This window comes from Clupea harengus, chromosome 9 (genome assembly GCF_900700415.2).
Source record: "Clupea harengus chromosome 9, Ch_v2.0.2, whole genome shotgun sequence".
NCBI classification, from domain to species: domain Eukaryota; kingdom Metazoa; phylum Chordata; class Actinopteri; order Clupeiformes; family Clupeidae; genus Clupea; species Clupea harengus.
In genome coordinates this window covers 9,132,910-9,144,960 of record NC_045160.1, presented here as the reverse complement: position 1 = coordinate 9,144,960, position 12,051 = coordinate 9,132,910, and the positions used below count along the sequence as shown (strand labels likewise).

Sequence of the window (12,051 nt, the reverse complement as noted above, 5' to 3'; positions counted from 1 at the left end):
CTCTCTCCCCGCTTCAGGTTTGCCATGCTTAACACACTGACTCTTCCAGGTGCCTGGTCTAACACACCTGTGGCTAATTGGACCTCATCTCTTCCCTGTGCCTGGCCTAACACTCCTGTTGCTAATGAAGCCTCGTTTCTTCCCTGTGCCTGGTCACACACCTGTGTCTAATTGGACCTCATCACTGCCTGTGTTAAACCGTGCTCTGAAGAACATTCAGTGCTGGATTATCTCTTTGCTTACCTGGACACCTCTCTTGCCATGTTTTCCTATTGCATTTTTCCTGCCTGTCTGTTTTTGCCTGGATTCCTTTGGATTTTGGATTTAACCCTTTGTGGGTTTTATTGGACTGCTTTGGACTGTGCATCTAGCCCTGGCCTGTGAGTTTTTATGTTTCTGTCTTATGCTGCCTGCCATGCCTCATTGAGATCCCCATGTTTTGTATCTTCTGAGCTTTGCTGTTTTTTCTGTTGGATCTCCTGCCTCTGTTTTTTGAAAGACATTCATACTGCTGAAAGGTTTATTAAAATACTCCTTTTGAAGATACTTTGTTGCCTTTGTCTGCCTTTGGTTCCAAACCTGTTTTACTCGGCCTTAGCTGCCGTGACAAGTGAGGTAATAATAACACATGAGTATACTGATATTGTTTTTTATTACCATGTGACTATAATGCACCCGGGCCGGGAGAGTTAGTTTAGGTTCTGTTACTTAACTTATTGTTTTGTTATGCACTTTCAACACCCCTACACACACACACACAATCACACACCCAGCATGCAACACTACTGATACCACTGATGTTCACACCCCATCGTATGTTCTATTCTGTTCATTTCTACAATATAGTTCATACTAATTCTACCCTCTGATTCCAGCTTCTTTATTGTGTGGACATTCATTCCTTAAGGCTCTGTAGTTATATGTATAATCATCTGATACTTGCCCAGGGGTTAAGCATATTCATCTAGCAAACTATACCTACCTTGGAGTGTTACAATAGCCAGTACCATTTTATTCCATGTGTCCATCCAGGCAAATTGGTGGATCCAAATGTTATAAAAAAAAAACATATATGATGTAATTTCTTTGTAATCATCCAAAATAATGTTAAGTGTAGGGGTATTTTTCCAAGAAGGCCACTGACTGGTCAATACGTGCGATGCATTGATTGGGCAGCGCGCCTTGGTGCTATAAAAATAAAGATGATTATTATTATTATTATTATTATTGTATTGAGTGGGCCGGTCTGACAGTATCTCCCGGGCCACTTTTTCCCCCCAGTCCGCCCCTGCTCTAAGGTATGTGTGCATGTGAGTGAGTTTATGTGCGTGAGGAGTTAGATCAAGATTGGGAGGGGAGTTTTGACTTTAAGTAGGAGAATAACCTCTGATAAGAAAAGTGTGCTTGATTTAACCCTAGAAACAGAGAACACATAGTACAAAAGTCAAGGAACTCTAAAGGAATCTAGTTTCTGTGAATAACCAATTACTTTTATATTAAAGTTGTCTTTAGCAGTAGGCCTGTTAAATTCATAACATTGATCTAATTCACAGAAACTTGATTTCACAAACAGAAACCATTCTCGTGAACCAGCCTGCCCTGAACCTGCAGGATAACTTTCACTGGGGCTCAAACTGTAAGCCTTTTGGCTTTACCTGATTGACCAGAAGCACTTGAAATCCTTATTTGAAACTGAGATGACAATGGCGTTAGTACATTTGCAAGTGATTTATGTATAGACTCATAATGTGAGTGAAAAACGCCACGGCTAAATCTGTCGTTGAGTTGACTGTAACGTTACTGTGGCGGAAATGAATCAACTGGCTGATTCGGAATGCGGAAGAACGTGTGCATATACCGAGTAGTTTCGTTACACAGCATTGCCAACGCTACGGTAGGTAACAAGCGTAAATTTACCTCAGCTAATGTAGTTCACAGAAACGAGTTGATTTAGGGCCTTCGTGACATGCACCTTTACTTTTGACTAGATAACCTATGTTTCAACAGCCGAAATGTTTGAACTTGTCTTGATACTTAAATTTGTACATACATGCCAAAGAACCGGCACGTCAGTTTAGGTCACAATAAAACGAACGTGATATGCATGTGTATGCACGTGATATGCAGGTGTTTACTGTGCAGCTTAAAAGGACTTAAATAAAACATTTAATGCAGACGTCTGAATTTGATAAGCTACACTTGTTTTACTTATTAACTGTTAGATGGGGTAGTGTTTAGTGACAACAGCTGGTTACCTATCTTACATCATTAGAATGAAATGCTAACTAGCTAACTAGGCTTAATTTTAGTGCATCATCTAATTTTGTTAAGTTGGCTGCGGACACAGATGACATCGGTTTATGTATTTGTGCTCTTAGGGGAAGCACAGTAAAGCTGATTTCCTGTGTTTAAAACCACCAGCTGCCACTGCTCTCTTAATACCCCTGGAGAAAAGGTATTACCTTTGTGCCATGTTGGAGATACCAAGGACAGAACCCCACCAGTGTCACCTGTCTTCAGCTCTCCTGGTACTTAATGTGGTCACCATGGTGATGAGGCAGACTATCGGTCAGTGCCATGGCACTGCCCAAGTGGTACATGATGTTCAGAGATATGTTCTGGCAATGGTATGAAGTAGGCTATGATCAGTTAAATGATGAACAAAGCAATACTTAGACTGTCTTTTTTGTAGAAAGATCTGAATCAGAGAACCGTAATTCTTAATCTTGTCGTTCCCTCTGTTTTGATTAACCAAGGTCCATCAACATGGTTAGCTTTTGCTGAGTTGAATGAGTGACATTCAGAATTTGACATAAACAAGTCCCCCTTTGAAATGCTGGAGAATACAAATCAAAATCAGAATACAATACAAAATGATATGGTCTTAGAAGGCATGTTTACATGGTTTCTACGTGTATTTTTTCCCCTTTCAATCTCACTGCCAGAAAGTTCCACTCAAAGGGCTATTATAAGTGCCCAGTACACGGTTGAGTAATGAAATTAAGAGTTCTACTGCACCCAGTGGTGGGAAGTTTAGAAAAATGTGTTATCCACTCTTCTTTAAAAATAAAATGGTCAGGACTGTCCTTGATGTGGCATGGCATGGTACGGTTCTGACAAATATCATTTTCTCTATCGTAAAATATCAGTGAGAATTAGAATATGTCCTGGAAAGATATAGGAAAGTAGAGCAAGGGCCTTCATAGCCATCTACCTTTATTGCTGTTGTAGAGTTTAGGGGTGTTTGTTTCCTTCTTTTCTTTAAGTTGACATACTATACAATACTATACTGGCTGCAAGCAGTGGTTGAGAATACATGTATTGAAATGCATGTTTAATTTGTGAAATTCAAATACATCTTTATATGTATCCTACTTATTAGGGTTTTGATGCGCCATCGAAAAACCTTTAAAATGGCAGTACTTTGTAATTATGGAAAACTCAAAAATAGTCAAATATCCTGTCAAAGGTGGTAATTAGGTTATTTACTTTAGTGCTTCAGTTTGACAACAGTGTACAGTATAGGCTAAATCAAAGTGAAATATGAACTGATGTATGAAAATTGTTGATGCCATCATTTGTGTGTAAATGCACAGGCAGTATGCAGGTCTGCATCATCTTGAATGAGATCGAATATGGGTCAGATTATTGCTTTTGAACTTTCTTTGTTTGTAATTTACACACTAGTTTAAGAAACCCTAACTCCTTGTTCTTTTGATTGGTAAACTTTTGGGCTACCAAAACTATGACCACAGTTATCGTAACTATTAGCAAAACTGCTTCAACTATGACTATTACTTTTACAAAAGCTGTTACTATTATCCAAGTTCCATAACCGTGTGGGGAATGGGGGCCTTTCTGACATGATCACCTTTCAGTGCAGGCTTTTATTGTCTGCAGAATATTTCTGCCTCCTATTGCACGTCTTCTCTGATTTGCATTGTTTCAGGTTTATTATGTCCCCTTCTAATGAAATAAGTTGAATGAATCAAAAACAACCAAGGTTGTGCTGGAATTTGGTTTCAAGATTCAGGATTACTTTATTGGTCCCTTGGAAAATGTGTCTTGTACATAAAGGCTACCACATAATATATGCCGTTATTGTGCAATAACGGACATAAAGTACATATTACAATCAAGTGCAGATCAAAAAAAGACATTGAAGGGTACATTGAAGTGAATGCAACACAACCCCCTTATGTCCTGAGTTTAAGATATTCACTGATTTTTTTTTTATACCTATTTAGTAATTCACAAGTTTCACCACAATATGATCCTAAATTGATTCCTTTAGCCATTGAATCCTTTATTTCTCATACCCCAAAATGTGCCACAATGTGGTTGGCTACTGGAGCATGTAGTCGATATGAAATCGTATGATGATTTCACACTATCTATTACATTTCTATGAACTCACAAATGCAAGGAAATATGATCTGAACAGTTTACTGCTAAATGTCACATACAGTAGTGTTAACAACTTTTAAATGACACATTTCAACCAAGGTTATCGTACAAATGTAGCCTAGACTACTTGCATATCCATAACCTCAGTAAGTCATATAAAGTGCAATAAAGTGAACTAAAATGGATGGAGATGTAGAATTGGGTAGGCTGAGTGACTGTAGTGACTAAACTCTATGACAAAGCAAGTCTTTCAGTGGTCTTCTTTGAGAGGTTTTTCTTTAGAAAAAGCAACTGATCAACAGGAGACAGGACACTGTGCTCAGAATGGACAATGTCACGCCTGTGTGTGTGTCATTCAAAATACGTCTTTTTAGAACGTAATTCTTCATTTGGCAGTCACTGTCAATGAAACTGTAGGGCATTGTGACATAGGCTTCATTAGTGCATAAGTAAAAGAAAAAAGATGTGGATGCCTGTCAGAGGCCGGGGGAGCCAGGGTTCCTCAGAATTCAATCATTTGAGACTTGAAAATCTCTGTAACAATGCACATGTGAAATATACTTAATGAAACATTTCACGTCATTATATATACATTTGGCTTAATAATATATTTTTACTGTGAGTGGTGACAGGAAAGATTTTCAATGTCAAATTTTAAGCTTTTCGCTTCACGTACATTAAAGGAGTCATCGTATGCCCAATTTACCAATGATATGGTTGCTTGGGGTCTTAATGAAATGTCTGTAACATAACACATACCACAAGGATAATTTAAAACAGCACCCTTTTTACCCTGCCTATAACAGCCCTGCTCAGAGCGACCTGTTTTGAGCGCCTACTGCTAATTAGCCAGCTAACCTCTCCCCCCTTATCCGTGGGGTGGACCTACCATAGAAACTGTTGTGCGTGTATTTTAGGAAAAATATGGATGGAGACTGACACAACGCCGTTTTAAACCAGTCAGACCCTGAACAAGAAGAGGTTCCCGGACAAGTTCAAGAATTTAGTCTTCAACAGGACATTTCTGAATGGTTAGTTAACTTTCTGACACTTCGACAATTCTTTGTGTATGTTTGTACATTGGCTAAGGTCATACGGTCTTGCTGCCTGTGTCGAGGACAACCCTATGCTAGTAAATATAGTGTGTTCATTTACGATTATATAACAAATACAGTGTGTTTATGTAAGTTACTGGTTGGTTAGGTTTCTGGTGTTTAAGTTAATGCACGTAATGTAAACATCATTAAAATATCACAAGTCACGAGTAAAACTCTAGCTGTATAGTTAGATCACAGCCAGCAATGCGGTGACAACAGTAATGGAGCAAGCAGGGTGATACAGGTGTATTTGTGCCAAGTGTGAAAAAATGCCTACACTGCCCGAGAATGTCTGCTGCAGGGAGATACCACAGGTAGAATTCATTCTTTGTGAATGACATTGTAATTATGCAGTCATCATCTGTTTTATATTCCAGGTCACTTACTCTTACTATTCAAGGTTACAAGAAGACTGCTGCAGCTTCAGAATCAACCAGCGTGCATGGTTGATCATTCTGGAATTGAACCCATGTGCTTAAAAGTGTTCTCACTGCATTCAACATCTAAAGAACAGACTATGGGCCTGGGGGAATCCAGCAGTAAGGTTTTTTTTGTGCATATGAGTCATCAATCATTTCTGTTAATCAAATATGACAGAGGGAACAGTAATTTATTGTATTTCCTTCCTTAGTCTTATTTTGCTTACATGTGTCAATTGATTTCATGTTACATATCAAACACTGAAAGCACACAAAACTGTTTCTATAGGCTTTTATTGTCAGAAAGATTGCCATATCGAATGCTTATTCAATGTACCGGCTAGTATGTAAGCTGATTGTCTATAGGTAATAAATAAAAAAACAAACATGATAATAAAAACATTGATTACAAAAAAACTGTTTGTGCCATCAGTAGCCATGAACACTATAAATGTGTGTCACCATGTATTGTTCTCTAAACGTAAACTTTGCTCAGCCGTTACAGGTATTTGGCCTACAGAAGTTTTGTAAGCTGGTGTTGGGGCTTTCTGGGCCAGAGAATCAGGGTTGTACTACCCTCCTGCATGGTGCTCCAGATGCAAAGAGACACTCCGTACGCTCAAGGAAGGAACGTGGGGCTATCCCTTCCAGCTTGTCAGGTTTTTCAAACTGGGCAGAGAGATCCTCAGGGATGGGGATCTTCATCACCTCATCTACATATGGGGACAGGTCCTGAAAAACCCTGTCAAAGATGAGGTCCAAAAGTTTATCCACGTGGTCTGTAATAAAAAAGAAAAGATTGTAGTTTTTTAATAATCCAACCCTGTTTCAATGTTGCACATTTTTCAGTTTTTAGTATTGATATTATATCATAATTATACTTATTATGAAGGCCATTCAAAGACAATAGTTATTTTGTATGTTGTGTTTCCCTTGTTGTATAATGGCTGGCTGTACATTGTTTGACTTTGTCACAAGCCTTTATTGAAAATTCCACACTCACAGAAGGTTGGATCTGCTTTCACTGGTTTCTTGGACAGTCCTAACAAAACAAAAACTGTTTTTTAGTCATCGACAGAAATACAGTATACATTTAATACAAAATGAAAATAAATGATTACAAAAATTAGATTTGTGCCATTAGTAGCCATACCAGGAAAAAACAGAACACTTTAAATGTTTTGATTACTTCGGGTGAGTCTCTAAGTTTTTGCATATGCTCTATCAATAAAAACTGCTAATCACGTCATTCATGAACAAATAAGTGCCCATCTAACATGTATGACCCCATCATTGTAGTGTCGAAAGGTATCAATAGGAGGGCTTGAATCATATATGCAGGGGGACTGTTAACACCCCTCTCCACCCTAACACAAATCCTTTTCAGAAGGGAATGTTTTTTTTGGATAAGAGAACGATTTCACAGAAATCTTCATGCTGTTTGCAGTAAGCACTGTCAGGATTGTGCTCTGTCTTTGTTTTGTGCTTCCTTGTTCCCGCCATGTGCTTTCCCATGTTTGTTTGTTTTTGCCATGTGCTTCTTTGTTGTTATCCTGAGCTCTGCCCCCACCTGCCTTCTGCCACGTCCTGGTTGTTTCTGTCACCTTCTACCACACCTGCTTTGTTAATTACCCTGTTTGTCTGCCTGATTAGTTTTTCCTGCGTCTTGTTAATGTCCCTTGTTTGGTGCACCTGTGTCTTATTATCTGTTTCCCCCTTTGGTATTTAAGTTCAGTCTGTCTTGTGTTTCGTAAGTCTAAAGTCTGGTGAGAGATTCTGAGTCCTGTTTATCTGTGAATGCCCGTATTCCTTCTCTGCCTTGTTTCTGTGCTCTGTGTTTTTGGATTCCTAAGTTGGGGTCTTCTGTGTTTTTGGATTTTTGGTTTGCCCGGATCTTTTGCGTGTTTAACCTTTTGAGAATAAATCTTGTGTGCAGTACTGCGACGGATAGATGGCACTGATCCCCTTTCCCGAGATCAATCTTGTCGAGAGTCGAGCGTTATATTGGCTGGTTGGTAAAACAGTCAGATTCAAAGTGGTTTGCACACACTAACAGATATTTGTCAATTCTTGCTGGGACATTGCCTTCAAATATGAAATCCATTCCAGCCTTGTGTCTTCTGAGGCTGGGGTCTTAAGTGGGGAATTGTGCTGATCTGTGCAGCCGACCACGGAGCATCTTGGGTGCCGAATTCGCTTCATGCTGCTAGCTAGCTTTTCCAAGCGTATCTGAGGCTTGCAAGAACAAGATGACATGTGTTCGAAAATGTAGTATCTATTCCGTGGGTGGGTCGAGTGGGGTAGGGACTTTTCCAAGGCCATGTAGAGATACTAGTGATCAAAATAGTTTTTTGGAAGATCAGAAGTGCTCGCTCAAGCGTATCGTTTCTGACTTAGAGAAACCATAACAAACCGCCCGGGCATTTTCATACTATGTGCCCTTTAATGCTGCAGAGGGGAAGCCAATCTAGGTTCACACCCACTTGGCCTCCTCATTTATTTATTTTTAAATTGTCCAATCACCGTTGAGTGTTGTACCACTCTGACTGGAAAGAGAAAAAATGCTTGGTGTGTAGAGGATGCCCAGGAATGTTTGGGAAGGTTTGTTTCCATAAATACAGTCACGCCAAGATATGAGGAATTTTTTACGACTAAATGTCGTCCATTGAGTTTAATTCAATCCAATTCATTTTTATTTATATAGCGCCATAACAATACAATTGTCTCAAGGCGCTTTACAGAGCCCAGAGCCTGGACCCCCTTAGTGCAAGCACAATGGCAGCAGGGGCAAGGAAAAACTCCCTGTCATGAAGGAATCTTAAGCAGAACCACGGCACATATCTGCTTGAGGTTGGCCAGGAGGCGATAGGAAGGGGGGGGGGGGTGGAGGGAGGGAGGGTTGTGTGGCAGAAGGGGAAGGGAAACAACTAGTGTTGTGCACAGCCTGCATTTGGTAGATGTACATAATATACAGGTGCATCTCAATAAATTAGAATATCATCAAAAAGTTGATTTATTTCAGTAATTCGATTCAAAAAGTGAATCTCATATATTATATAGATTCATTACACACAGACTGATATATTTCAAGTGTTTATTTCTTTTCATTTTGATGATTATAACTGACAGCCAATGAAAACGCCAAATTCAGTATCTCAGAAAATTAGAGTAAATGACAAGATTTTACACACATGGCTCTGCATACTTGGATTTATGGTGAGCTTACAGTTGAATACCTTTGGTTATCTCCATTCAGTAATCATCTGCACTGCATGTAATTTGCTGTAAAAATCCACCATGACGGAAAAATCCTGACATGTTCCTGCCTTTATGAACAATCTTGTCAGATGCAATTTATATGCAAACCACGCACAAAAGTCCTTGTCCACAACCAAGACATTGTCATGACAACATTTTACATTAAGAAGACAAGTTTATTTATATAGCACATTTCATACACAGTCAACTCGGTGTGCTTTACATAAATAAAAGCAACAGGAACATAAAAAAAGTGAAAAATATTTAATTAAAATTAAAAGATAAATTCTGTAGTAAAGTAGTAAATTACTAAAGTAGTAATTAAAAGAGTCATATGATAAAAGATAAATTAAATCATTACTTTTTAAAAAGTAACACCCAGTAAAAATAGAGTCCAAGTTTTTAGAGCTCAGTTATTGGCTTATGAAAAGAGAAATGTTTTTAACCTGGATTTAAAACTTGCTACTTGCTACTTGCTACTTGACACATCTAAGATACTCTGGTAGTTTGTTCCAGTTGTATCGAGACAACATGTTAATGTTAATATTACAAAGAGTAAAGTGCATACTCAGACATTTCTGCTGTGATAGTAGCTGTCATCAGTTTCAAATAGGGGCTTGCACAGGTATTCCACAGACCTTTTGGAAAAGGGCAAAGCACAGTGGGGCCCGATCCAGAGTACCCCCCAGGATTATGATTTCCTTTCAGTTTTAGTTATTCATTCCCCGACCCCAAAATATTTCCAACCAGAGGGTTTGGCATCAATTAAATCAAATGGTATTTATATAGCGTCATAACAATACAATTGTCTCAAGCCGCTTTACAGAGCCCAGAGCCTGGACCCCCTTAGTGCAAGCACAATGGCAGCAGGGGCAAGGAAAAACTCCCTGTTAGTCAGAAAAGAACCTTAAGCAGAACCACATGGGGGGGGGGGGGGGGGGGGGGGGGGCATCTGCTTGAGGTCGGCCGGGTTGAGATAGGAAGGGGGAGGGTTGTGTGGCAGAAGGGGAAGGGAAACAACAAGTGTTTTACACAGCATGCCTTTGGTAGATGTACATAATATACAGTACCAGTCAAAAGTTTGGACACACCTTCCTATTAAATTGAAAACATATCGGTGGGGGCAATAATATATATTGCAAATACATGCTAGCATAGGGTATGGGGTAGAGTAAGTGTACGGCAGTACGGTGGCGGTGGATGCAGTGGGCCGAGGATTTCTACAGGTAGATCAGGTGGAGAGACTACAGCAGCGAAGATAGTCTAGACCAGGGGTACTCAATTAGAAACCCAAAAGGTCCACTCGCCAAATTTCCATTCAGTCCAGGGTCCGGAACAGTGACGGTCAAAATCCAAAAACATAACTCCAACAAAAACGTTCGAACTATGCACAAAAGGTGATGTGGCCTTATTTGTGTGAAAGGTGAGACTTTTTTTGTGGTTTAAACTTGGGCATAAAAGTTGTGAAGGCCAGGCAGAGGCACTGATGTAAGTGTTCATTCGTGAGTGTGCTCCTGTATTTGTTTTTCACCATATTTATGGTTGAAAAGGCGGACTCCCAACAGTATGTTGAGGTATGCACGCTCTTGTTGTGTGCATGCTTTGTTTCATAGTGACGTTTCACATTACCACTTTTGACAGGCCCTTTTGAAGGGCAACCGTCTCGTTGCAGATTAAACACATCGGTTTTGTGCTCCCCACAGGCAGCACAAATGCATACTTGTCAGTCCACTCTGTCTTAAATTAAAGCGATTTTTGGAATCAACTTTTCGTTTTTTTGTCGGGTTTAAAGCACGCCATGGTTTTCGTTTGCTAAGAAAAAGATACCGTTCACAAATCTATCTGCCCGCGTTGTTGCCATTGACACACACAACCTGCGTGACCCACAGAGCTCGCGGCCAACATTGAGTGAGTCAGTGTGTTTACATGATGGTATAATTCGAATCTTTGCTTAGTCGGACTATGCTATCTTTCGGGGCAAGTGCTATTATCCCAATATACATGGCAGTGAATAAATCGAATCATTGGTCGAAAGCATGTCATATCCGATACGATAGGTGGCGCTGTTTTCATTACAACTAGTGGTGATACAGCCATTTCCGCTTGACCTCTTCACCACTACCAACAACAACAGTTGATTGAGCATGAATCGCGTCTGTTCATCGGTCCAGAAATGCGTGTTGCCTCTTGGGTTGTCCATCGCGTTGTTTGTTTGTTTCTGCTGGGCCAATGTGTTTATAAGTTACATTATTCAAAGGTGAAAGATAAAAGGCGAGAGAAACGCATGCACATTCACACACACACACACGCGCGCAAATAATGGGTTACAGCCAAAACGCATTGCCCTTCTGCCAGTTGCATCAAATTGTTTAAGTACTTATTCGCTGTCGATTTCCAAATCTGTGTGAATATTCATAAGAGCAAGTCCAGTCAGTCTTTTGTCAGTCATCGTACTTCGTAAGATATGTCTTAAGGCGCCCCATTGTACTGAATGACCGCTCAGCAGACGCTGTGGAAACGGGCAAATGTGCCGAACTTTCCAGGGCTTTATAAAGCTCACTGCATTTGGGCTGTAGCTCATTTAGCTGTTTCCAGCTCTATATCTGCATCGTCAACGCTGGGCATTAGTTGTCCGTACTCCGATTTTATAGTTTCCCCATTGTAATAAATATGCATTCATGATATTTTTCTATGACCGAGTTTGAGAGGTATTGGTCAGGTAATAGTCGAGTGACAGCTGATTTCACAAGCATTAACTTTAAACCAGAATATTATAACGTGCCGGCATAGTCGCCCCGTAATGCCGTGCAGCGGGCGCATACTGTTATACTTTATGTGATGCACTAGCGCTCAACGACGTTCCCTAGGCT

The 12,051-nt window shown here is 39.9% G+C and overlaps 1 protein-coding gene across 10 annotated transcripts in view; it reads left to right on the top strand.

Annotated features, from left to right (window-relative positions):
* The first annotated feature begins 1,613 nt into the window (after positions 1-1,613).
* Positions 1,614-12,051, top strand: part of il15l (interleukin 15, like) — a 30,596-nt gene continuing 20,158 nt past the window's right edge. For 3 of the 10 annotated variants that reach the window (XM_031573289.1, XM_031573287.1, XM_031573291.1), the window contains exons 1-2: positions 1,614-1,894; positions 2,379-2,627. In XM_031573289.1, coding sequence (XP_031429149.1) covers positions 1,835-1,894; positions 2,379-2,627 — 309 coding nt within the window. In that variant the 5' untranslated portion in view covers positions 1,614-1,834. The other 7 variants (XR_004164280.1, XR_006152575.1, XM_031573288.2 and 4 more) reach the window with 6 other exon arrangements.